We start from the raw sequence: 26,077 nt of genomic DNA on the forward strand, positions 1-26,077 counted from the left end.
GTGCAACTTTACCTAACGGTATTCTGCTGAGTAGTTGCTCTTTAAATGGTGTTCCACATGAGCAAACCAGATGCACCTTTACCTTAGGTAATTGGGCTATGCATGGCTCTGTTTAAAAGGAATAGCTCGATGCAGGCATAGGGTCGAGTGGCACACATCTGCTTTCATGCCGAGCACCTAATTTGCTGCAAACAATAACCTGAAGCTGAGATCTTCCAGTCAGCCTATGCACTGGTGAGAACTGTGAATTAAAAAAATACACAGAAATATAAAATAAAAGATAAATGAAAAATTTAATGAAAAGGATTCTACAATAATGTCTGTAATTGACATAGATGACAGAATTATGATGAACACAGTTTATTCCTGAAAGTATATCTAAGTCAACAAGACGTGGTCCTATGATATTCAATTAAAATACAGACAGAAAACGACTTTAAAAATGGAGTAAAGTTGCACTGAGAGCATTACGAGGACCGTAGCAGAGTCCCAAAGCTTTAGACTCGAACTCGGGACCTTTGCCTTTCGCGTAGAAGTGCTCTACCATCTGAGCTACCGAAGCATGACTCACGCCCCGTCCTCACAGCTTTACTTCCACTAGTACCTCGTCTCCTACCTTCCAAACTTTACAGAAGCTCTCCTGCGAACCTTGCAGGACTAGCACTTCTGAAAGAAAGGATAGTGCAGAGACATGGCTTAGCCACAGCCTCGGGGATGTTTCCAGAATGAAATTTTCACTCTGCAGTAGATGTGCGCTAATATGAAACTTCCTGGCAGATTAAAACTGTGTGCCGGACTGAGACTCAAACTCGGGACCTTTGCCTTTTGCGGGCAAGTGCTCTATCACCTGAGCTACCCAAGCACGACTCACACCCCGTCCTGTGCAAGCCTCTTCATCTCCGAGTAACTATTGCAACATAAGTCCCTCTGAATCTGCTTACTGTATTCATCTATTGGTCTCTCTCTACAATTTTTACCCATTTCCCTCTAGTTGTAAATTGGTGATTTCTTGATGCCTCAGAATGTGTCCTACCAATTGATCCCTTCTATTGGTCAGGTTGTACCACAAATTTCTCTTCTCCACAACTCTGTTCAGTACCTCCTCAATAGTTATGTGATCTACCCATCTAACCTTCAGCATTCTTCTGTAGCAACACATTTTAAAAGCTTCTATCCTCCACTTATCTAAACTGTTTATTGTCAATGTTTCACTTCCATACATGGCTACACTCCATACAAATACTTTCAAAACGAACTTCCTGCCACTTAAATCTACACTCGATGTTAGCAAATTTCTCTTCTTCAGAAATGCTTTCTTGCCATTGCCGGTCTACATTTTATATCCTCTCTACTTCAGACATGATCAGTTATTTTGCTTCCCAAACAACAAAACTCATTTATTACTTTAAGTGTCTCATTTCCTAATCTAATTCCATCAGCATCGCCTGACGTAATTTGACTACATTCCATCACCCTTGATTTGCTTTTGTTGATGTTCATCTAATATCCTCCTTTCAAGAACCTGTCCATTCCATGCAACTGCTCTTCCAACATGGGCAAACCTCAAAGTTTTTATTTCTTCTCCCTGGCTTTAATTTCTACTCCAAATTTTTCTTTTCTTTCTTTGTTACTTGCTCAATATACAGATTGAATAACATCAGGAATAGGATACAACCATGTCTCACTCCCTTCTCAACCACTGCTTCCCTTTTGCACCCCTCGACTCTTGTTACTGCCATCTGGTTTCTGTACAAACTGTAAATAGCCTTTTGCTCACTTTATTTTACCCCCTTCAACTTTAGAATTTGAAAGAGAGTATTCCAGTCAACACTGTCAAAAGCTTTCGTTCAGTCTACAAATGCTACCTATCTTCTATGAAAAGTCGTAGGGTCAATATTGCCTCATGTGTTCCTAGATTTCTCCAGAATCCAAACATGTCTTTCTCAAGGTCAGCTTCTATGAGTTTTTTCCATTCTTCTGTAAAGGATTTGTGTTAGTATTTTGCAGCTGTAAATTATTAAACTGATAGTTCGATAATTTTCACACCTGTCAGCACCTGCTTTCATTGGAATTGAGATTATTATATTCTTCTTGAAGACTGAGGGTATTTTGCCTGTCTTATACAGCTTGCTCCTCAGATGGAAGAGTTTTGTCATGGCTGGCTCTCCCAAGCTATCAGTAGCTCTAATGGAATGTTGTCTCCTCCCAGGGTCTTGTTTCGACTTAGGTCTTTCAGTGCTTTGTCAAATTCTTCATGCAGTATCGTATCTCCCTCCTCTTCTTTCTCTACATCCTCTTCCAATTCCACAAAATTGTCCTCAAAGGCATCTCCCTTCTGTAGACCCTCTATATACTCCTTCTAACTTTCCGCTTTTCCTTCTTTGCATTGGACTGGTTTTCCATCTGAGCTCTTGATATTCATACAGGTGGTTCTCTTTTCTCCAAAGGTTTCTTTAATTTTCCTGTAGGCAGTGTCTCTCTTATCCCTAGTGATATATGCTTCTACATCCTTACATCTGTCCTCTAGCCATTTCTGTTTAGCCATTTTGCATCTCTTTTTTTAGACGTTTGTATTCCCTTTCACCTACTTCATTTATTGCATTTTTATATTTTCTCCTTTCATTGAATAAATTCAATATATCTTGCGCTTCCCAAGGATTCTTAATATCCGTCATCTTTTTAACTACTTGATGCTCTGCTGCCTTCACTATTTCATCTCTCAAAGCTACCCATTCTTCTTCTATTGTATTCCTTTCTTGGCAACCATTCCCTAACACTCCCTCTGAAACCCTCTACAACCTCCGGTTCTTTCGGTTTATCCATGTCCCATCTCCTCAAATTCCAGCCTTTTTGCAGTTTGTTCAGTTTTAATCTGCAGTTCATAACCAATAAATTGTGGTCAGAGTCCGCATCTGCCTCTGGAAATGTTTTACAATTTAAAATCTGAGTCCTAAATCTCTGTATAGCCATTACATAATCAATCTGAAACCTTCTGATGTCTCCCGGTATCTTCTACCAACACAACCTTCTCTCGTGATTCTTAAACCAACTGTTAGCTATGATTAAATGATGCTCTGTGCAAAATTCTACCAGGCAACTTCCTCTTTCATTCCTTTCCCACAGTCCATATTCACCTACTACTTTTCCTTCCCTTCATTTTCCTGCTACTGAATTCCAGTCACCCATAACTATAAAATTTTTGGCTCCTTTGATTATCTAAGTAATTTCTTTTATCTCACCATGTGTTTCCTCAATCTCCTCTTCATCTGCAAAACTAGTTGGCATATACTATTGTGGTAAGTGGGGGTTTCATGTCTATTTGGCTACAATAATGCCGTCACTATGCTCTTCATAGTAGCTTATCTGCATTCCTGTTTTTTTTACTCATTATTAAACCTACTTCTGCATTACCCCTATTTGATTTTGTATTTATAACCCTGCTCCTCCAGCCACCAAACTTCACTAATTACCACTCTACCTATCCACCAACCTTTTTGAATTTACTAACCTACCTGCCTGATTAAGGGATCTGACATTCCACGCTCCAATCCATAGAGCGCAAGTTTTGTTTCTCCCGATGACAACTTCCTCCTTAGTAGTCCCCATCCAGAGATCCAAATGGAGGACTATTCTACCTCCGCAATATTTTATCCAGGAGGATGCCATCATCATCAACTATATAGTGGAGCTGAATGCCATTGTGAAAAATTACGGCTGTCGTTCCCCCTTGCATTCAGCCATTCACAGTACCAGCACAGCAAGACCGTTTTGGTTGACGTTACAAGGCCAGATCAGTCAATCATGCAGACTGTTGCCCCCGTAACTACTAAAAAGGCTGCTCCCCTCTTCAGGAACCACATGTTTGTCTGGCCTCTCAACAGATGCCCCTCTGTTGTGGTTGCACCTACGGCACAGCTACCTGTATCGCTGAGGCACGCAAGTCTCCCCACCAATGGCAAGGCCCATGGTTCACTCGGGGAAGGGGGGGGGGGGGGCGGGGGGAGGGCACCCGTACCTTACGTTATACGGACTTGATTTGACTGAACATGATTGCTTCCTGGATTGAAATAATACATTACAGCAATATGTAAATAAAGAAATGTTGCAAACACTCAGTGACACTCAGACCATGCTCAATAAATAAAAATAAAGATTTATAAATACATAAATAAGACAGTATTCTTGCACAAGTGTGCTCATGATAAATGATAACACAATCTCATTACATACTAGTTAAACAATTATTTAGGCCTGCTTGACAGAAGCGACTTTTGGCCTTATTTACAACGATCTTAAATTACCATGATTTTGTATTAGAAAATGTAATCAATAGTTAAAGAAATATCAGGCATAAATAGCAACATATTCATTAAATAAACACACAAGAATGACATGATACAATGTACTCAAGCTGCATTCATCTGCTGTGTTATTGTGGACAATACTATGTTCTGACAAACATTTGCACAATGAAAAGATACAAAAAAATAACAAATCAAGAAATAAAATAGATAGAGATATGTAGCTTTCTGGGAAGATAGCTACAATGCAATGATATCATCTGAGATATTGTTTTTTGAAATTGTTTGAAGTGTTTAAAAGTTGTTAATTCAGAGATTCATTTTGAAAATGTTTAGTCGCTGTCAGATATTACCTTCTGTAGCTTTAAAGATATGAAATGAACTGTCTGTCTGCGTAAAGCCTCCTGCTGGATAGACTAGTCGTCTGGTGCAAGTCTTTTTAGTTGATGCCACTTTGGTGACTTGCGTGTCAATGAGACTGAAATAATGATGAAGACAACACCATACCCAGTCCCCTAGTGGAGAAAACATCCATTCCAGCTGCAAAATGAACTGGGGCCTCTCGCATGGCATTCCACCGTGCTGACCACTTAACTATGAAGGCGCACTTAAAGATATTGGAAATTCTTGCATTTGAAAACTGGTTCCAACAGCTTACATACATAATACGTTTCATATGTGTGATCTCCTGCCCGCACTTGATGAGTAGAGTTTTATACAGGGTGATTTTTTTTCACCTTGTACAAACTTTAGGGTTTGATTGATGAGAAGATATGGATTAAAAACAGGTCTAATGAACATATGTCAGAAACGCAAGGTTTCCATGCTAGAGACCATTTATTCAACCATACATTGTTACAGAGACTGCAGCCTAATATGGGCTGTACCACAAAGCCATCGTTACAGTATGTGTTGACAATGGTTTCCATGCATCTCTACGCATGCATTTTTGCACAGTAGCATGTTCTGTCTCACACATTCACATCAGCGAGGCTGCATCCGAACAGTATCAAAGGCAGCATGAATACGCTGCTCCAGTGTCTCCACACCTGGAATGGGCTATGCATACATGGCACTTTTGAGATGGCCCCATTACCAGAAATTGCACAGGTCGAGATCTGGTGAATGAGCAGGCCATGCAAATGGACCCCCTCATGTGATCTATCGACCATCAAGACCAACTGAGATGGGTCCGGACGTTAAAGGTGAAATGGGCTTGAACATCATCATGTAGCAGCGGCATAACCCTTCAAATCATCAACGGCGCTTCTTCCAGCAGGGGAGGCAAAGTCACCCGCAAGAAATGCCGATAGTTCCAGCCTGTTAGGTGACATGGAAGGAAGACTGGTCCCAAAATACAGTTGTTAATTATCCCGGCTCACACATTCCGGCTGCACCAATGCTGATGATTCGCTGTCACCATATCATGGGGTTCTGCATACTATCCCACAGATGACTGCTATGGAAGTCGATGATACCACTCCTTGTAAAGGTGACCTCATCTGTGAACAGGATGGATAACACAAATTCCGGAATCATGGTTGCCTGGTGAAGAAACCAGTGACAAAACTGCTGCCAATGTGAAAACTCTCTCACCAACAAGTTCTACATACGCTGTAAGTGGTAAGGGTAGTAATAAGTGTTCGGGAGAATGTTCCACATGGTCATCTGGCTTAACCTGTACTGGCGGGCAAACTGCCTGGTACGACCTGGCGTCACCTTCCACAATGTTAATCACATTTTCCTCCTGGTCCAATGTCCGAAAATTTCGGGTACATCCTATGTGATTTCCTGCTTCCTGAGACAACCCTATCTCAAACAAATGGTGAAACAATGCTGCAAACATTGAATGCTGTGGTTGTTGTCAGTGGGGATAGGTTTGCTGCCTGCTGCCTGTTGCCATTTGCCTTTCCATAAGTAGACACCATGTCGGAAAGCTCTCGTTTCAAATATGGAACCACTTTGTACAATGCTGTATCACATCCACTACAAGGTGAGTCAGCAAGAGACGTGAATTGGACACAACATTAGCAATTACTATGGCAGGAGATGGTGCTAGGGCATGACATATGAGGAACAATACCACCCCCTAGGAGGAAACCATGCATACTCTAACTGAGGCCGCATGATACAGCGTGTGTTAGACCACAAAGTATGATTGAACAAATGGTCTCTAACTTGGAAACCATGCATTTCCAGACTTAAGTTCATTAGAGCTTTTTTGTTCCGTACCCTCTCATCGATCAATCCCTAGAGTTTGTACTTGGTGGAAAAAAAAAAATCAACATGTACATCCAATTACATTATATTTTCAAAAATTTATTTTTGCTTAAAATAATATGGTTTTATTGGAAACACTTCATTTTTCTGAGATCACAGCTGTATTCAGACTTGCTTTATTACTTGGTTGTGATTTACGGTAAAATTCCCAGAGCTGTAGCTTAGCCACCTTCAAGATTGTACCAAAGACTGCCATTTCTGGAGCATTTCGCATTCTGCTACGCATCTAACCATCGACCAAATTTCCTGTACCACGTTTCATCCGCTTCCTGTTACTCACTTCACCATTGCACCTGGGGCCAGGTCTTACTGGGTGTCTCTGCTGGACCATCCGCAGGACCATGCCACGCTCTAGGGTTCTGCACTAGCATTCAGCTTCACAAGCAAATTCACCTCACCTTGTACCAATTCTAAGTGGCCGAATAACTCGCCTACACATATGCATTATGTTACAACTCCAACAGAAAAACTATATCATCATCAAAACTCATTTATTTTGTTTTTTAATCCCTTACCCATATTTCTTTTACAGCTACCTCAACATATAGACAGAATAACATGTGGGATAAGCTGCAATCCCATCTCATTCCCTTCTCAGCTGCTGCCTCCCTTTCACGTCCAATTGCTGTCTGGTTTCTCTACAAACTGAATGTACCATTTCCCTTCTGTAATTTATCCAGATGTTTTTCAACTTTATCCAATTATAAGATTTTTCTGTTTCCAAGCTACAACAGAATTTGAAAAAAGGACACCGGATAATGAACACTAAAAATTATTTAGGCTTACAAGAATGCTCTTGCGCTACTGTGTCAACAATGAAATATACATTGTGAAACTAAGATTTAACAACTAATTAGAATGAAGAAAAGTACCTGTAGTCTGACTAGTAGCTCCTTTACTTTCTCACAAATACAATCTACTGTGTAGCCATCAGGTTTATTTGTGCATGGCACAACATAGGACATCGGCTTTATCTTCTTATGGCTGTGTTTCCCACATGCCTCCATGAGATTTGGTTGATCATTAAAGCTCCAAGCTAAACCCCAGCGGGTTGTACGCCCTTGGCAAAATTCAGTGGTAGCTGCATTTGTTATACCATGTCTGAGCAATTCTTCTTTCAAAGGTTGAAGATCAGATTTAACTCCAACCATGGTGGTGTATATCCTGCAATTAAGAAATGTGAGAACAAGAAAATACAGAAGAGGAGTACCTACTTGTTTATGTAATAACCACAAAAACATAAAACAACTAGAACTAGAGTGACAGATACATAAATTTAAAACCACAATTTAAAATCTAGCTTTTAGAATTTCAATAATTCCATTGTTGGAAGAAAGAGATTTGGAAAGATATAGAACAAAAATGTTAGCTAAACTAAACAGAAATATCTTGGAGACAAAAGAAACAAAAGATAAAGCCAGGATTGGCTGAACAAGAGAAAAAAAATTAAACAATAAAAAATTAAAATTACTGAAAGAAACACATTTTAATTTCCACATGAGAGGGTAACATTTGTTAACTGCATATCACGATTTCAATGTGGTGACCATCTGCAACCACCTCAGCATGGGATCATACTATAGATTGCTCTACTGCTGTCCCAAAACAATGGTGGACCACAGAATGTTCAGCTGTCATGGCACAGCTCATGCACTGGTTGAAGGTCACACATTGGGTCCAGCATTCTCAGCCACGGCAACAGTACCTTATTTAACAATTTGTAGTGCCATTAACTTCCAGCCTTTCTCAGGAGCAATTCTCAAATCACCATTTAATTGAAACTTCTGAACCATGTTCTTCAACTCCAGTTTGGAAAAAGGACCTCTCCATATTCCTTCGACGCACCAATACTTGTGAAGACCACCAGAACTATAGCTGTAGTTTTGATGAAATGGCTTTATGAGTAAAGCCCAGCTCACCTAGTCCTGACCCACACTGGCTGTCTGCAACTGTACTGGACACTGATGCTTGCGTATCAACCCTAAGTGGCCGTACTGGTACAGACAACTCACGGCAAGTCATGACACTAACACTACTAACAACAAAATTCCTGCTGTGCACTAACACTACTAACAACAAAATTCCTGCTGTGCACAGCTGAACATCACTGCTGTAAAGTTTGGTACCTATACTGTAAACAGTTTCTAATCTATACTGGCTCAAGTAACAGAAGTTTAAATATAACCACGCTGTACATAAAGAAAAGGAAGAGCGAGCGAGCGAGCAAGGAAGCAAGCGCGCGCGCGCGTGTGCGTGTGTGTGTGTGTGTGAGAGAGAGAGAGAGAGAGAGAGAGAGAGAGAGAGAGAGAGAGAGAGAGAGAGAGAAAGAGAGAGAGAGAACTGTCAAATGATATTTCATAAAACCCAAAGAAATTCTGGTCATATGTAAAGGCTGTTTGTGGCACCAAAGTTAGTGTCCAGTCCCTAATGAATGAGACAGGAACAGAAATTGAGGGTAGCAAAGCAAAAGCTGAAATGCTTAACTCCAATTTCAAATGTTCCTTTACAAAGGAAAACCCATGAGAAATGCACCAATTTCATTCTCATACCACTTAAAAGTTGCAGGGCATAATGGAATCCCTGCCAGAAAAAAAAGAAGAAGAAGAACGGGTCACACTCATCTACAAGGGTACAAGGGTAGTAGATGCGATCCACAAAGCTACCGTCCAACATCGCTGACATCAATTTTTTGTAGAATCTTTGAGCATATTCTGAGCTCAAACATAATGCGGTATCTTGAACAGAATGACCTCCTCGATGCCATCCAGCATGGATTCCGAAAACATCAATCATGTGAAACCCAGCTCACACTACTCTCGCATGCTATACTGAAAGCTTTGGATCAAGGCGGACACATAGATTGCAGTATTTCTTGATTTCTGAAAAGCATTTGACTCAGTACCAAACTTACATTTGTTGTCAAAAGTTTGACTATATGAGGTACCATGTGAAATTTGTGACTGGATTAAGGACTTTTTGGTAAGGTGGACACTGCTTGTTATCTTGGATGGAGAGTCATCAGCTGGAGGGGTAACTTCATGTATGCCCCAAGGAAGTGCGTTGGGACCCTTGCTGTTTATGCTCTATATTAATGACCTTGCAGACAATATTAACAGTACCCTCAGACTTTTTGCAGATGATGCTGTTATCTATAATGAATTACTATTTGAAAGAAGCTGCATAAATATTCAGTCAGATCTTGATATGATTTCAAAGTGGTGCAAATATTGGCAACTTGCTTTAAATGATCAGAAATGTAAAACTGTCCAATTCACAAAACGAAAAAACATATTGTCATATGACTATGATATCAATGAGTCACAGCTGGAATCAGCCAACTCATACAAATACCTGGGTGTAACACTTTGTAAGGTATGAAACGGAATTATCACCTAGACTCAGTTGTGGGTAAAGCAGGTGGTAGACTTTGGTTTATTTGTAGAATACTGGCGAAGTTCAACCAGTCTACAAAGGAGATTGCTTACAAATCACTTGTACGGCTGGTTCTAGAATATTGCTCAACTGTGTGGGACCTGTACCAACTAAGACTGATGGGGGATATTGAACATATACATAGAAGGGCAGCATGAATGATCACAGGTTTTTTTAATCCATGGGAGAGTGTCACAGAGATACTGAAGGACGTGAACTGGAAGACTCTTGAAGATAGTCTATGTCTATCTTGAGAAAGTCTATTAACAAAGTTTCAAGAATTGGGTTTAAATGATGATTCTAGCAATACACTACAATCCCCTGTGTATTGCTCACATAGGGATCAAGAGGATAAGATTAGAATAATTATAATTACTGCATGCACAAAGGCACTCAAACAACCATTCTTCCCACACTTCACACATGAATGGAATCAGAAGAAATTCTAATAACTGTTACAGTGGGATGAACCCTCTGCCTTGCACCTCACACTGGTTTGCACAGTATAGATGTAGATGCAGAACATAAATTACGAAATATAATCAGACGACTGAAGACATGTAGGAGGAACTTTTCCTGTAACCAGTAATTAAAGCACTTGTGTTGGGAACAGAGGAATAAAGGGGCGGGGAGAGGAGGAGGAGGAGGGGGGGGGGGAATTCTTTCTTTTTTTTCTCCTCTTTTCAATAGCCTTTGAGTGTCCATTCTCACATTTACTGGTAGCCTGACAGGAATCTTGTATAAACACTGAAGTGCAAAAGAGACTGGTATGGGCATGCATATTCAAACAGAGAGATATGTAAACAGGCAGAATACAGCACTGTGGTTAGCAATGCCCATACAAGACAACATGTGTCTGGCACAGTTCTTAGGTCGGTTACTGCTGCTACAATGGCAGATTATCAAGATTTAAGTGAGTCTGAACGTGGTGTTAGAGTCGGTGCACAAGTGATGGGACACAGCATCTCCAAAGTAGCGATGAAGTGGGTTTTTCCCATATGATCATTTCACGAATGTACGATGAATATCAGGAATCCAGTAAAATGTCAAATCTCTGACATTGTTGTGGCTGGAAAAAAATCGTGCAAGAATGGGACCAACAACATCTGAAGAGAGTCGTTCAAAGTGACAGAAGGGCAGCCCTTCCAGAAATTGCTGCACATTTCAATGCTGGGCCATCAACAAGTGTCAGCATGTTAATGATTCAACGAAACATCATCAATATGGGCTTTCGGAGCTGAAGGACCACTCGTGAACCCTTGTGCACGACACAAAGCTTTATGCCTCCCCTGGGCCCATCAACACTGAGATTGAACTGTTGATGACTGAAAACATGTTGCCTGGTCGGACGGTCTCGTTTCAAATTGTATCGAGCGGCTGGGCGTGTACGGGTATGGAGACAACCTCATGAATCCATGAACCCTGCCAGTCAGCAGGGGATTGCTCAATCTGGTGGAGGCTCTGTAATGGTGTGGGGTGTATGTAATGCTGCAACATGGTGACTTGCATCATCGCCAACAGGAAATGTGTGCTACATTACTGAAGGCCAATTACAGGTTGAGAACTTTCAGTTGACAATGGGAGCTCATTTGAATACTGGCTGAGACTGATAAATATGACACAGACAACAAATTTCTTTCAGAATGATTAGCAGTTAATGAACAAACATAAGTGCCACAGAAAAAGTTTTATTGTGCTTATTAAATATTCTATAACAGGACAGATAAAAAAATCTACTCATCCAGCGGCAGCAAGAGAACACACATATAAAAAATGGTTTTATGTATGCAATCTTTTCGAGCCAGTGGCTCCTTCTTCTAGCAGAAGGGTTGAAGGGGAAGGGAGAGGAGTGAAGGGAAAGGACTGGAGAGGTTTAGGAAAACCATTGGAGTTTAAAAAAGTCAGCCAGAACCCCAGGTCAGTGGAGACTTACAAGTTACTGGACAGTATGAGAAGGAAGGACTGGTTGCTAGGGGCTGCACCACACGAGGTTTGAAAACCTGAGAGCTTAAAGGTGGATGACAGGGTAATGTGCAAGACAGAAATTACTGCTAAAACATCGTGCTTGAGTTATTTAGAGTGAAAAGCTAAGTGCATTATATGTGGTGGAGGGGGGAGGGGGGGGGACAGTGAAAAGATTGAAGAAAGGAGTAGTTACTGTGAAGAAAAGCTGAGATGGAAGAAATTAACATAAATTAAGGCCACGTGGGTGACGAGAACCAAGGACACATTGCAGCGCTAATTTCACATCGCCCTATTCCAAATCCCATGCCCCTCTCCTTGGTGTTGATTTCATCCTCACTGAAGGTCAACTACACACTTCTGTCAACATTAAACCTACTAACAAACAACAGCACTTACATTTTGACAGTTGCCATCGTTTCCATGTCAAACGCTCCCTCCCCTACAGCACTGGCATTCGAGGTAAACATATTAGGTCAGATGCAAGCTCTTTACAGCAATACACCATCATTCTCACCCCACCAGCCTAGTTAAAAAGCAGATTTCCCGGGCCATCATATCCAATCCTGGTATTACTGATCCCTCCAAAAACCATCCTCAGAGCACACCATTTGTCATTCAAGTATTGTCCTGATCTTGAATGTGTTAATCAGCTACTTCTTAAGACCATGCCCTGAAATGAGGTCCATTTTGTCAGATTTTGCCCATCACACCTAGAATACTTTTTCATCGTCCTCCCAATCTCCACAATATCCTTGTCACACCCTATGCTCCTTCTGCACCAATCTCCCTACCATATGGCTCCTACCTCTGTGACCGTCCCTGCTGCAAGACTTGCCCTATGCACCCTCCTACCACCACCTATACCAGCCCTGTAACTGGCAAAACATATACTATCAAAGTATCACATCATATACCAGCTGTTACATAAACACTGTCTGGCCTTTTACATCGGCATGACTACCAGCAAGTTATCAGTTAGGATGAATGGGCATAGGCATTGGGGCGTATACCAGCAACACACAATATCCTGTAGCATAACATGCTCTACAACATGACAGTCGTGATCTCGGTACCTGTTTCGTTTCATCACAAGTGCCATCTGGATACTTCCCTGAGACACCAGTTTTTCAGAACTCCACAGGTGGGAACTAGCACTACAACATGTCCTTGGTTCTCGTCACCCAACTGGTCTTCATTTACGTTAATTTCTTCCATCTCAGCATTTCTTTGCAGTAACTACTCATTAACTCACTCTGCTTCAGTTTTTTACATCTTTCATTTTCCGACCTGTCTATTTTTCGCTGCCCCCCTCCCACCTTTATTACATACAATGCACTTAGCATTCCACTCCTAACTCGTGCATGATGTTTTAGCAGCAACCTCTGTCTTGCATCTTTAAGCTCTCACATTTTAAAATCTCATCCGGTGCAGTCCCCAACAATCGGTCTTTTCTTCTCATCTGGGAAGTCTCCCATGTCCCGGGGTTTTGAGTGACTTTTCCGAACACTATCCCTTTCCCTAAACCTCTCCAGTCCTTTTCCTTCACCCTTCTTCCTCCCCCTTCAACCCTTCTGCTAACACAAGGAACCAGTTGCTCCGAAAGCTTGCATACGTAAAACCTATTTTTATATGTGTGTTCTCCTGCCCCTACTTAGTGAATAGATTTTTTTATATCCAATTACATTATGTCAAAAATTAATTATTTTCATTGTTTTATTAAATAGCCTGTAATTTTATATTACGCATAAGAATGTAGAAGACGGGCATAAACTATGATGAGAAAGCCTACTTACAATGTTTAAAGAACCGGATTTAAACAACGACTCCAGAAACATACAACAACCCTTTATGTATTGCTCCCATAGGGATTGTGAGGACAAGACCAGATTAATTACAGCACACATGGAGGCATTTAAACAATCAGTCTTCCCGCACTCTATATGTGCATTAAACAGGAAGAAATACCAGTCCCTGGTACAATGGGACATACATTCTGCCAAGTGCTTAGAAATGGTTTGCAGAGTTTTCATGTAAATGTAGAAGTGTGCTTTGAGGTTACTGTTCTGACTAACTTGTCACAAGTAATTGTGGAAATTTCTCTTATTTTACACTGATTCTCAAGAAGGGTATAGCTTCAGCATAGGCAATATTATGAGCACTTCAAACTTGTGTCTTGCTTTCCACACCCAATCTCTTTTTGGGTTCTAATCAAGTGTGGTGTGCATGATATATATGATTATCTCATGTTTCTGTCTTACAGTTTCCCTACTACTGTATCTCACCACTAGTAGTTGAAAACAGTCTCATGTTGGGAAAAACTGCACTGATATCTTGTATGGTGGTTTTTGTTTGTTTGTACTAACTTTAGGCACTTTCAATGCCATTTTTGTAAATATGCCAAAAGTGGTTTTGCACATTACCAACATATGAGGAAGTGACTTGGATGGTAATAAATCATGAATAATTAATCTCCAGAGTTCTGAGTTTGTAGATGAATTAATGCTGACTTTTTCTACACTACAGAAACAACAAGGGAAGTTGAAACATCATTGAAAATTGATTCATGAACTTGGCTAAAAACTATGTAATCCATAAATTATAAATTTTATAACAATTTTAACAGTTAAAATTTATGAATAAAATAAATGATAAAACGAACTTACTAGTCTAATATGGGCCAATGTACAAGAAAATTATCACCTAACGTTATTTTCAGTCAAAGTCTACACATCATTACTCAGAATACTTGAGGTTATTTTCACTGGCAGAATGGCTCACCTGATGCTGTTCCTGAGCTGTAGACTCTCCTCCACAATCTTACTAATGAGACCTATTTCACCACCAGGAGTAACCACCTCATCAATAGATCCTGTCCAGGCATTACGTGGAGGTCGGCGCTCAGCAGTTCGTGACTTTTTCTTCTGATCAAGTTGTTCTTCATTCTTGAAGAATGGAGGGTTGCACATACAGAAATCATATTTTTCTTCCTTTCCCACAAGCGGTGTGAGTATTTTATCTTGGTCAACCAGCTGTACTGCAGAACACATCTCTCATGAATCATTAAACTACGTAATTTTTTTAAAGGCAGTGTTCATTACTGGATATATTAACAAATTATAGAATTACAGCTGAAGAATTCTTGATGAATGGCTAGAGCCGTTGGAAAATATGCATAATATTTCAGCATCTAAATGATTTTTATTGACTTAGTGCACTGATGGACTCATGACTGATTTATTTTCCTTTATACCTGTGAGTTTTTTCCACTCATTTTTAGGCCAACATCTATCTACTACTCCCATATTTTGCATTCAGTGTTATCACAGTTTTTCCTGACCCATCTGCTTATGGTATCCTCAGAATTTCTTACACTGTTTTTCTTGGACATTGTAAGCTGCCTACTTCCATGGTTGTTGTTACTGTTTGAAGAGACCCTAATGGCGTCTTTGCAGTTAGATACCTATATCACGATCCTCAATTAATTTTAGTCAGTGGCATTCTCTGGTAGCAAATGAGATTTGGTAGATCTGTCATACTGTTTCTATCATATTTATAAACGAGATTACTCTGCTTTCTTAACATTTTATACTGAGATGCCATCCTGTACTCCCTTATTTGAAATGAATTACCTACCGCACTGTTCAAGAATGATCTAGTATTGATATGAAGGCAGAATACACATTCTTAAAAATGCAGTTGATTCATTCTGAAGTAGCATCTTTGGACAGATGGCATGAAGTAAATAGTGGTTTTCTGTCTTTTTGGTTAGTAGCACCAGAAATTATAAATTTTATAACAATTTTAACAGTTAAAATTTATGAATAAAATAAATGATAAAACGAACTTACTAGTCTAATATGGCCCAACGTACAAGAAAATTATCACCTAACTGGATGGGAGCAAACCCAATATGACTCACAAAGTGTAGCTACATTTTAAACAAATGGCCATCTTTCGATTCAGGCGATAAGTTGTCAGGAAGCATTGTAATGTTATCAAGGTAGATGAAGGTATACCATATCCAACAGGGACCATGCCTAGTGAAGCACATTAGGGTTTAAACCAACCTTTGGGTTGAGGACTGCCTTACTGAATGGCAAGTGGAACACTCAAAAACAATCATTCCAATATGAGCAGTAGACTCTTTCAGACGAAGTGGAGCAGCTAGTGGAAGTATGTAGTTGTTGTTCCCTTTCTCTTCAGAACATATTAGATGCACATTTCAACGTGGTGCTCACAGCAATAACAAGACTGCAGTTTATTGGCGGAACACTTAGAAAATGCAACAGGTCTACTAAAGAGACTGCTTACAATACATTTATCTGCCCTCTTCTAGAGTAACGCTTGCAGTGTGGAATCTACATGAGATAGGATTGATGGAGGACATCAAAAAACTTCAAAAAAGGGCAGCTTGTTTTACATTATCGCAAAATAGGGGAGAAAGTGCCATGGATATGATACCTGAACTAGGGTCGCAATCATTAAACCAAAGGGCATTTTCTGTTACAGCAAAACCTACTCATGAAATTCCAATCACCTACTTTCTCCTGAGAGTGTGAAAATATTTTGTTGGGGCCCACCTACATCGGGAGAAATGATCATCATAATAAAATAAGAGAAATCACAGTTCACGTGGAAAGATTTAAGTGTTTGTTTTCCCTGCACACTGTCTGAGAATGGAATGGTAAAGAAACAGCTTGAAGGTGGCTCAATAAACCTTCTGCCAGGTACTTAACTGTGAACTGCAGAGTAACATGTAGTTGAAGAGATTATATTATACTGCCCAACTATGACACAAAAAACAACAAGAATGGTGCTTTCTGTTTAAAAGCAGGGTTTTAAGTCAGTTCAAAAGCTAATGCAATTACTCTTTCTGAAATTTCAACAACTTGCAGCATTATAAAAGATTTTCTCAACAGGATCCAACCTTTAATTTTTGTAATCTTATCCCAGATTGACACTCACAAGATTTTGGTATTGAGGCACTAGCTGCTTAAAGCAAGACCATTCATAGCCTCAGAATGTAACCTAAGCACACTCTTCACTCCTGTTATGGGTCAAAGTGATAATCTAGGGCATGATCATACACATCAAACTGCAATTTATGGTGTAGTATTCCATTAGTGCTGCATGACTGCTGCTTACTTTAATTCTTATACCTACCCCAAAGCTTTTCACCCAAATTCATCTGTCTTCTCACTTTGCCACACCATGCTTATCACCTTCTACATGCTTCCATAATTTACAAACCCACCATCCTGAGAAGCTCCATGTTCATGGTTACTATAACACACTAAAACAATTTCTGCTCCTGTACACCAGAACATTTTGTTCTTTGCTTGCAGCCTAAATCAGAATTTACACTGCCTGTTATGCAACACCGAGTCTCTAAAGTGATGTTATATGCTGGAGCTTTTACACTCCATGCGATGCAGAGCTATCTATCAATGTGGAACAGTAGTTGTTGGACAGTCTTTGAATTATGACAGTTTTCCTCGACCCAGTAAATTTGGTTTTAGCAGAAAACAGTGCTCTCTGAATTCAAGGCAGTTGTGTATTGGTGAATAAAATGAACAAGGAGAGGACTGTGAGGAGAGAAGGACTGTGCAAACAAAATGAACAAAGAGAAAAGGACCACAGGAAAATTTATTCATTTGCAGAGTGATCTGAGAAAAGATAAAGATAAATTTTGCAATTACTTCAGAATGAGTACGGGGACACCTGCTTCAAGGAAGGTTATTATTACTTATGATCACAATCAGGTAGGTACACATTATCAGGTTTGCAAAACAGTTTTTACTATCAGAAAATTACAATCTGTGATATACTCACCATATTTTATAAATTATAAGAGAGCTGAGATGGAGTCAAACTGATGTTCATGGCAGTTCAGTGAAAATATCAAAGTTTCCATGAGTTTGGCGTTTGAAATGATGCTTTCAGCTTGACAGTTTCCAGCCCGTAATTCAAGATGAGAGAATGTGCAGTGGAACGAGTTTAAGAATGTTGCAATGCTTCCAGTAAAATCTGCTGCATTCTAATTCTACAGGGTAGTTAAAAGAAAGTGTTGGTTTTGATATATCAAAGTAAGAAATTTATTTTTACAAAAAGCACAAACAAAATACATAAATATGTTCATCTAACCTTCCCATTTCATGTATGCAAAATGCGAGGCATATCACTTCCTCTACTGTGTTGGCATTCACTATGACTGTATGACAAATACCACATGTATTTCACTGACAACTCATCGAATTTCCTCCTTTGGGTCATGGATACTTCAGGGTTTATTGGCATACACCACTGACTTAAGATGACTTCAAAGAAAAAAATCATGATCCTTGATGACCATCGATGATCGGCATTGCGGGAAATGAGGCAATTTGGGAACTGCTCATGGAGCAACTGAATTGTTTTGTGGTAAGTATGGCAGGTGGCACCATCCTGCTGACACCAAGACTATTCAATGTCCATTCCATCCATATGGGGACACAAAAACTCCCACATCATCGTATGGCATCAGTCTCCATTGACTGTTATAGTCGTCTTGCACCAACTTCAGAATAATAACGGCTGATGATGGCGCCTGACAAAAAGCCACACCACACTGTCACTCATTGTGGATATGCTTCCATTTATTGGATCATGGAAGGATTTTCTTACCCCCAAATACGGTAGTTCTACTTATTCACAAAATCATTTAAGTGGAAGTGTGCTTCATCAAAGAAGATGATTTTGTTTTGCAAAGCTCTTGTCCTCTCAGAACCCAGTCAACAGACTGTTGTCTTGTCCCTTTCGACTGCCGTGTCAATTGAATTTTATGGTGGGGGGTTAAGGGAGATCATACCAGAGAATTCTCCATACTGAAGAACAGCTTAAGCCCAATTGGTGGGAGCAGTGACGAATTGATCACATTGCGCTAACAGCCACAGTGTCATGAACAACTGCAACGTTTTCCTCACTTCGACCAGGACAATGATGGCAAGGACCTTTAAGGTTTACTACTGAATCCATCTCAAAGAACTTTTTCGTAAGTCTGCGAACTGTTGATTCATTTGGTGCCTGATTACAACCTAGAATTGTACAAAGTCGCCTGACAGTTGCAGCATAACTTCCTCCATTCTGCTAAAACATTTTTGTGAACGGCTCACATTGCGCACAAGTGAACTGCTGCAGGGTTAGACACTGAATGCGAGAAATTCAAACTGAGTCAACAATCAAACTGTTCCTGGAAATAGAAACAAATCAAAACAATGTCACCAACTGACAAACAAATTTTACCAGCTGTTTCAAAACTGGCACTCTTTTTGAATCACCCTTTAGCTGTCAAGTGGGCTTCAGGTGACCGTTTCCATATAATGGGAAGCAAACTCAGTACACAATGACAACTGTCATCCTGTATCTCTAATTTTAAAATTTGTCGCAACATGTCATGTAAATATTTTCACCTAGAACTTAAATACATAAAACTGCAACCAGTCACTTTTTTGAATAGTTTTTTATTACTCCATGAATCTGCTTCAAACCTTTTCAGATTAATATTATTCCATGAACCAGTTTTCACTTAGTCTTCACCAACTCATTTGGAAATACAGACACGAATATATGCATAAATAATTCAGTAGACTTCACACTAAATACAATATTTTTGGTTCTTTGCACACTACTGCAAATCCTGAAAAGATCCTTCACATTGTTCAGCTCTGTTCATTGCACTGATTTTAAGATTTTTGCTGATCAGGATGCCTCTCAAGCCACTTTCACTGTCATTTTGAATGAGTCTTAACTACAGTCGCACAATGTATGAATGAAAAAATCTGTCACAATATAGAAGATATTGAGCCCTGCACACCTGCCTCCTCCTATTATACCAGTTTCAAACAGCTGAACAACACATGCATGTCAATTGGAATTTTCACATTCAGGTTAAATGCTCCCCCTCATTCTGGGACAATGTACTACAACTATGATGATTTTTTTTTTTTGCTTGCATTACTAGTAGTAGCTGATGTTAACTGCAGATTAATAGTAATTGAAGTTGGTGGTTACAGTAAACAATCAAATGGCATGGCATTTAGAAGAAGTGATTTGTACACTAATATTTCTAACATTTTGCAAAACTGGCCACCACCAAAAGAAATAACCGTTACTTCAGAAAAACTGCAATAATGTTGAGTGGAGATGAAGCCTTTTCCCAACAAGAAAATTTAATGTGTCTGTTTCCTGAACTGTAACTGAGTAAGGTTATTCGACAAGAAATTATCAAGGGCTGTAATGGTAGTAGAAAATGCATTCTGAATTATGGTCAGCAAGTGGCGTCTTCTCCAAAAGGAAACAAACTTCTTTAAACAACACAGAAATTATTATTCTGCGTATCTGCCTCCTGCACAACATGATAATTGAGGAAGATGGGCCGGACATCTCCCTTCAATTGTGTGTTGATCAGGGCATAATTGGAAATAATGCTTTTGCAGCATTCTTTCAAAATAACAGAGCAAACAGTAATGCTACAAGAAGAGTGAGGAGTGTCAGAGAGACATAATGCAAAAATTACATCAACAGTTATTAATGCAAACACATTTCATGACCAATTTATTGAATACTGTAATCGCTGTGACCATCATTTCATTATCAAAATGATGAAATCTGTACACGATTCAGATGTACACAATCCTCCCCCCATGAACCATGGACCTTGCCGTTGGTGGGGAGGCTTGCGTGCCTCAACGATATAGATAGCTGTACCGTAGGTGCAACCACAATGGAGGGGTATCTGTTGAGAGACCATACAAACGTGTGGTTCCTGAAGAAGGGCAGCAGTCTTTTCAGTAGTTGCGAGGGCAACAGTCTGGATGATTGACTGATCTGGCCTTGTAACACTAATCAAAACGGCCTTGCTGTTGTGGTACTGTGAAAGGCTGAAAGCAAGGGGAAACTACAGCCGTAATTTTTCCCGAGGGCATGCAGCTTTATTGTATGAGTAAAGGAGTTTTGCTATTTGGGGAGCAAAATAACTGATGATGGTCGAAGTAGATGGGATATAAAATGTAGAGTGGCAATGGCAAGGAAAGCGTTTCTGAAGAAGAGAAATTTGTTAACATCGAGTATTGATTTAAGTGTCAGGAAGTCGTTTCTGAAAGTATTTGTATGGAGTGTAGCCATGTATGGAAGTGAAACATGGGTGATAAATAGTTTAGACAAGAAGAGAATAGAAGCTTTCAAAATGTAGTGCTACAGAAGAATCCTGAAGATTAGATGGGTACATCACATAACTAATGAGGAGGTATTGAATTGAACTGGGGAGAAGAGGAGTTTGTGGCACAACTTGACTAGAAGAAGGGATCGGTTGGTAGGACATGTTCTGAGGCATCAAGGGATCACCAATTTAGTACTGGAGGGCAGCGTGGAGGGTAAAAATCGTAGAGGGAGACCAAAAGATGAATACACTAAGCAGATTCGGAAGGATGTAGGATGCAGTAGGTATTGGGAGATGAAGAAGCTTGCACAGGATAGGGGAGCATAGAGAGCTGCATCAAACCAGTCTCAGGACTGAAGACAACAACAACAATACACAATACTTTTGTGTCACTTGCTAGTATTTTTGTAGTCATTTATTTTACTTTCTGTACTTACTGTCTGCTCCACAAACTTGAGCTATTTCCTTCTGAGCTTGACGTAGCAGGTCCCTGCTGTGGCAATGTTTGTTTTTCTGATCCCACAACATGGGGCATTCAAGCACATTAGCAATGAGCTTTTGATGTTTATTGCATGAAACTCCTCCAAACAATTACAAAAAATACAAACTCATTTGTGACTATATTACATCATGTTGGATCATCTCACCCAGCTCAGCCTGCAATCCAAAAGGCCACCATGCTGATCTATTGTTACATCAAGCCCCTTGATTGCCATGCAATTTCAGCACTTCACCATTTGGCTCAGCATCGTGAGCAGTGTAAATTCAGCCTACCTTCTGTACCGATCAATTCCCCTATCTCCTTTCCACAGTTTTTAATCTCATTTCACTAGGATATTTTATACACAAATAATCCCATTGCACATCATCTTTACACCACCAAACAATGTTGTGCCACCTCATCACTTCTTCGTTCCTCCTAAATACTCCCAACTATAAGGAACAGTATCACCACCATCATTATTATTATTAGCATCCAACCACAAAGGAATGTAACAATATAATGAAAAGGACAGTTTGAACTCACTATATAGCTGAGGTGCAGAAAGGCATAATAAAAAGACTGTCGGAAAGTTGGCTTTCGGCCAACAAGGGCTTTGTCGAAAACAGACGACACACACACACGCACATCCGTCTGCCAGAGACTGTGGTTTTGTGTGTGTGGGGCCTTGTAGGCTGAAAGCTTACTTTCTGACTATCTTTTTGTTGTGCCTTCCTGCGACTCAGCATCTCCACTATATATGATGAACAACCGCTACTACACTTTTCATTATATTGTTACATCCAACCATGAAGTTAGAAAGCTGGAATTCTTGGAAAATACAACACTTTTGGGAGTACATGCTGCCATCTTCAAGTTCCCCTGTAAATGAAAGTAACTCATTTAGAGGGAAAGAAGGGGGGATTCAAAGAGCCCAATTGTTGAAGCCATGAGTATTGTTGCATGCAACTTGTTCAGCTACTGAGTGCTTATGTTCCCCGTAAGCCACAGTTTAGCTCTAGAAATTCTCATTAATGGAGAGCTGATTAATTTTTGTACCTTCATAGACTGCGGTGCAGTAACTGCAGCCCAACTGCTTTCACATAATTATGTGCTCATTTCTGATGAGATAAGAAATGTTTGCAATAGGATTGCAAAAGGAAGTAGTGGGTGGGTTATATGGGACAGGCGTAAAAGCTGAATTTTTCACAACATAATGATATGTGACAATGTACAATTTGCTTATGACTAAAAATTAGGATATTGATGTACTGAGTTGGTAACAGAACATCACTTGGCAGTATGAAAACATGGTCTTTGTAGGATATTTCTCATCTCAGACCATGATGAGAGGTAGCTGAATCTTTACAAAAGCTTATGGGCCGAGTTCTTCAACATGTGTGATACTGGAAGGTATGGTATGATGCAGTGTGGTGTGAAGTGGTTTGAGGTTGATTAGCACTGTCAATGTATTATTGCGGTTGGAGTTATGCAAAAATGTTGTGGAACATCCGTTTATAAGGTACCTAGAAAAGACATTATCCCCATATAAAGGTTCTCTCAATATTGTGTCCCTATGACGGTTCCAACAAAGTTCCTAGAATATGACAATGACTGCTCCTTTCTACTGACTTGTAAAGTCACCAAGCATGACAAGATTCTACAAGGAGGGGAGAGGTCCGAAAGAGGGAGAAGGGGACATTTTAATGTACCATGAATGATAGCCATTGAAATAGAAGTACAGATGGTTGCAAGTAGGTCTCATACAGGCATAAGTTTCTACAAAGCTATAAGAGAGGTTGTGATAAACATCCAAGAAAGTAGTTCATTGAGCTAAGAATTACTTTGGGGTTTACAAACTGGACATGCAATAGAGTCTGCCTAGTATATATCAAAGTATGCACATCCAACATAGTAATTTCTTCAGCCACCCACACAAGATAGATATCAGAGACTCTCCAATCAAAAATTAAATAAAATTAACATTAATATTTTTGATTATTGTATGTAATGCATTGTGAATCATGTAAAAGGACTATTCTTCATTAAATGATAACGTGAAGATGGCCATCTTTAGTTTATGTTTAACATGTGTGGCATCAGGGAGGAAATGTGAGGAATGGTCCTTCAATAACTATACTAACACAGAGTAGTTAAGTGCTCTATTGCCTATTTTTACAGTCATATCAGCAAGAGTTAGATAGTAACATCCGTTCTTCTCATTCATGGCTTTTTTGAAAGTTATGAACGATGTATGCAAACAATATTCTCATCAGACCCTTATCTATTACACAATACAGATTTTTTGAAATTACCTTGTAGTTTTAGCTTCTATAACAAAATGCGTGTTAAATATGGTGTGAACATGGACTATATTCTAGAGCAAGGTGTCGCCACAACAATTATTTTGTATTCATTTTCAGTTGCCTGGCCAACTCTCAACCACACTGTCACTGTCTAATCAAACATAGACCTCGAACCACACTACAAACCAGTCTATAAACTCAATCAAGATTTCAGACTCAATTATGTGTCAGCATTACATAATTACTGCATATTGTTTGTTGATTACAAAGCCACCCCCATGAAATAGTAATCAAAAACTTTAATTGAACTACTCATGAAATATTTGAAAATGTCTCAGAAACATTCACAGGTGATTACAATAGCTACTGGTACTACACATCTTATGTAGCAACACTAACCTTTTATCAGTTCCTGAAGATTGTTGTTTTCCACATTAATTTTGGCTGCATTTGCACTCTCGTGATCCGTCTCTGATGCAATCATATGCCAACCATTCTTTTTTGCAGCTAAGAGGGGATAAATACATGATGCTCCAGTGCCTGACAAACGATATATTTTTATTCCTACAATTATACACATATATTACTTTCTAAATAGAAAATATCAGTACGTGAAAAGAGCTGAGCTGTCAGCAAAAGCATATGCTCAAGGGAATGCTTATTACTATGCCAAATACAAACAAGATCGATGCAACCGAGTTGAACAAAATCATTTATGATCATCAGACACAGGTATACAGGTGCGGAATACTGACACTGGAACTAATACAAAACCTATACTCCTTGCTCTACATAACAACGTGTGGGTATTATTAGTATTTTGAACTGCTTGGAACTGAACAAAGTATTACTTTCAATGAACAAATATTATTGTCAGAATTATAGCATTTACCTATGTCTATGCCACAAACTGAGTTTCCTTGGTTTCCATCACAGAGTGCTAACAAATCTTCAATCCATAGCAAATAGTTAAGGCGAAGTGGTAATGTTGGCACAAGGCGATCACTTGGAATCTTCACTTCCAGCCCAAAATCTTTCTTTAACAACGCCGTCGTAAGTGCACGAAGAGCTTCCTGGTCTTGGAAGTTAATTGAAACTTTTCCTGCGACATCCTGTGCGAAGTATAAACTTTAAGTAAATCTGACTCATATACAAGTCTATGAGAGCTGCAACGAGCCAGTCTTCGGAGTGAAGACAACAAAAGTAAGAACAATAACAGTATATGACACTTATCATCTGTATCCAATTTTCTTCTGATATAATTTAATGTTGTATCGATATCAAGTGGATAGTCGAATTTTCCTATTACTATATGTCTTGCTTACCTGCTTCGCATGTTTGCGAAAATCTGGATATAATATCGCCAGCTCTTTAAAATTTGGAGGATTTTTGTAGATATTTCTGGGATGCATAAACTTGTTGAGCGACATGATGACCCAGCAGTGCTCTATGTAAAGATAAGTTTACGCCGATTTTCCAAAGTTCCCTACAAATAAAAAAATCTGTGGAACACATTTGTGTACTGCATAACACATATTTTGATCGTGCAAATATACCACAGTGACACCAACATTCAAATATAAACAAACAACAAGCGACAGTCATGCCCCGCCATGTTGGTACAGTTCCTCTTCCGTTTTACGAGAATTCTCGTGTTGTGCGAGAAACTCCCGCAGTTTGCGCAAACGTTCATTGACGAAGGTAGTGTTTTATAGTGCGAGTTGGTTAGCACATTCCGCTGCCCAGAAACAGCTTTGCAATATTATGTAAGTATTGTGTGTACAAGAGACAACTAAAAAGTAGTATTACGTCATATTATTCCGTGGTGATTGCATGTTGTTTAAAATGATTCCGCTACCTTGAAAATTATAGCGTCAAATACCACAATCAAAATGGCCGTTGGATAATAGTGACAAGAAATTGCTATGTTGCTGTGCTCATGAACAAAATAGTTTCGATTATATTTCGCTAAACAACAGTTTGAATTTGAACAGCCTCTTAAATTAACTAGGAAGGATATTTGAGCTGCCTAGTTTCTTTATTTTTTGTAGCAAGCAATTTTAAAATGTCATTAGTGATGTCATTGATATTTACATGGTCGTATGTAAGGATACTT

General features: G+C 39.5%; 2 protein-coding genes across 6 annotated transcripts in view; one reads left to right on the forward strand and one right to left on the reverse strand.

The window, feature by feature from the left end:
- Positions 1-25,591, reverse strand: part of LOC126249651 (U6 small nuclear RNA (adenine-(43)-N(6))-methyltransferase) — a 43,615-nt gene extending 18,024 nt beyond the window's left edge. For 2 of the 5 annotated variants that reach the window (XM_049951358.1, XM_049951331.1), the window contains exons 1-5: positions 25,287-25,521; positions 24,854-25,073; positions 24,361-24,525; positions 14,757-15,012; positions 7,454-7,745 (exon numbers count right to left, since the gene is read on the reverse strand). In XM_049951358.1, coding sequence (XP_049807315.1) covers positions 7,454-7,745; positions 14,757-15,012; positions 24,361-24,525; positions 24,854-25,073; positions 25,287-25,391 — 1,038 coding nt within the window. In that variant the 5' untranslated portion in view covers positions 25,392-25,521. The other 3 variants (XM_049951337.1, XM_049951353.1, XM_049951345.1) reach the window with 3 other exon arrangements.
- The window catches only part of LOC126249687 (lissencephaly-1 homolog), a 202,622-nt gene continuing 202,128 nt past the window's right edge, over positions 25,584-26,077 (forward strand). The window contains exon 1 of the mRNA XM_049951368.1: positions 25,584-25,727. The gene's annotated coding sequence lies outside the window, so the exon portion shown is untranslated. The remainder of the gene's footprint in view (positions 25,728-26,077) is intronic.

The sequence above is a fragment of the Schistocerca nitens genome, chromosome 1 (genome assembly GCF_023898315.1).
Source record: "Schistocerca nitens isolate TAMUIC-IGC-003100 chromosome 1, iqSchNite1.1, whole genome shotgun sequence".
Classification (NCBI taxonomy): Eukaryota; Metazoa; Arthropoda; class Insecta; order Orthoptera; family Acrididae; genus Schistocerca; species Schistocerca nitens.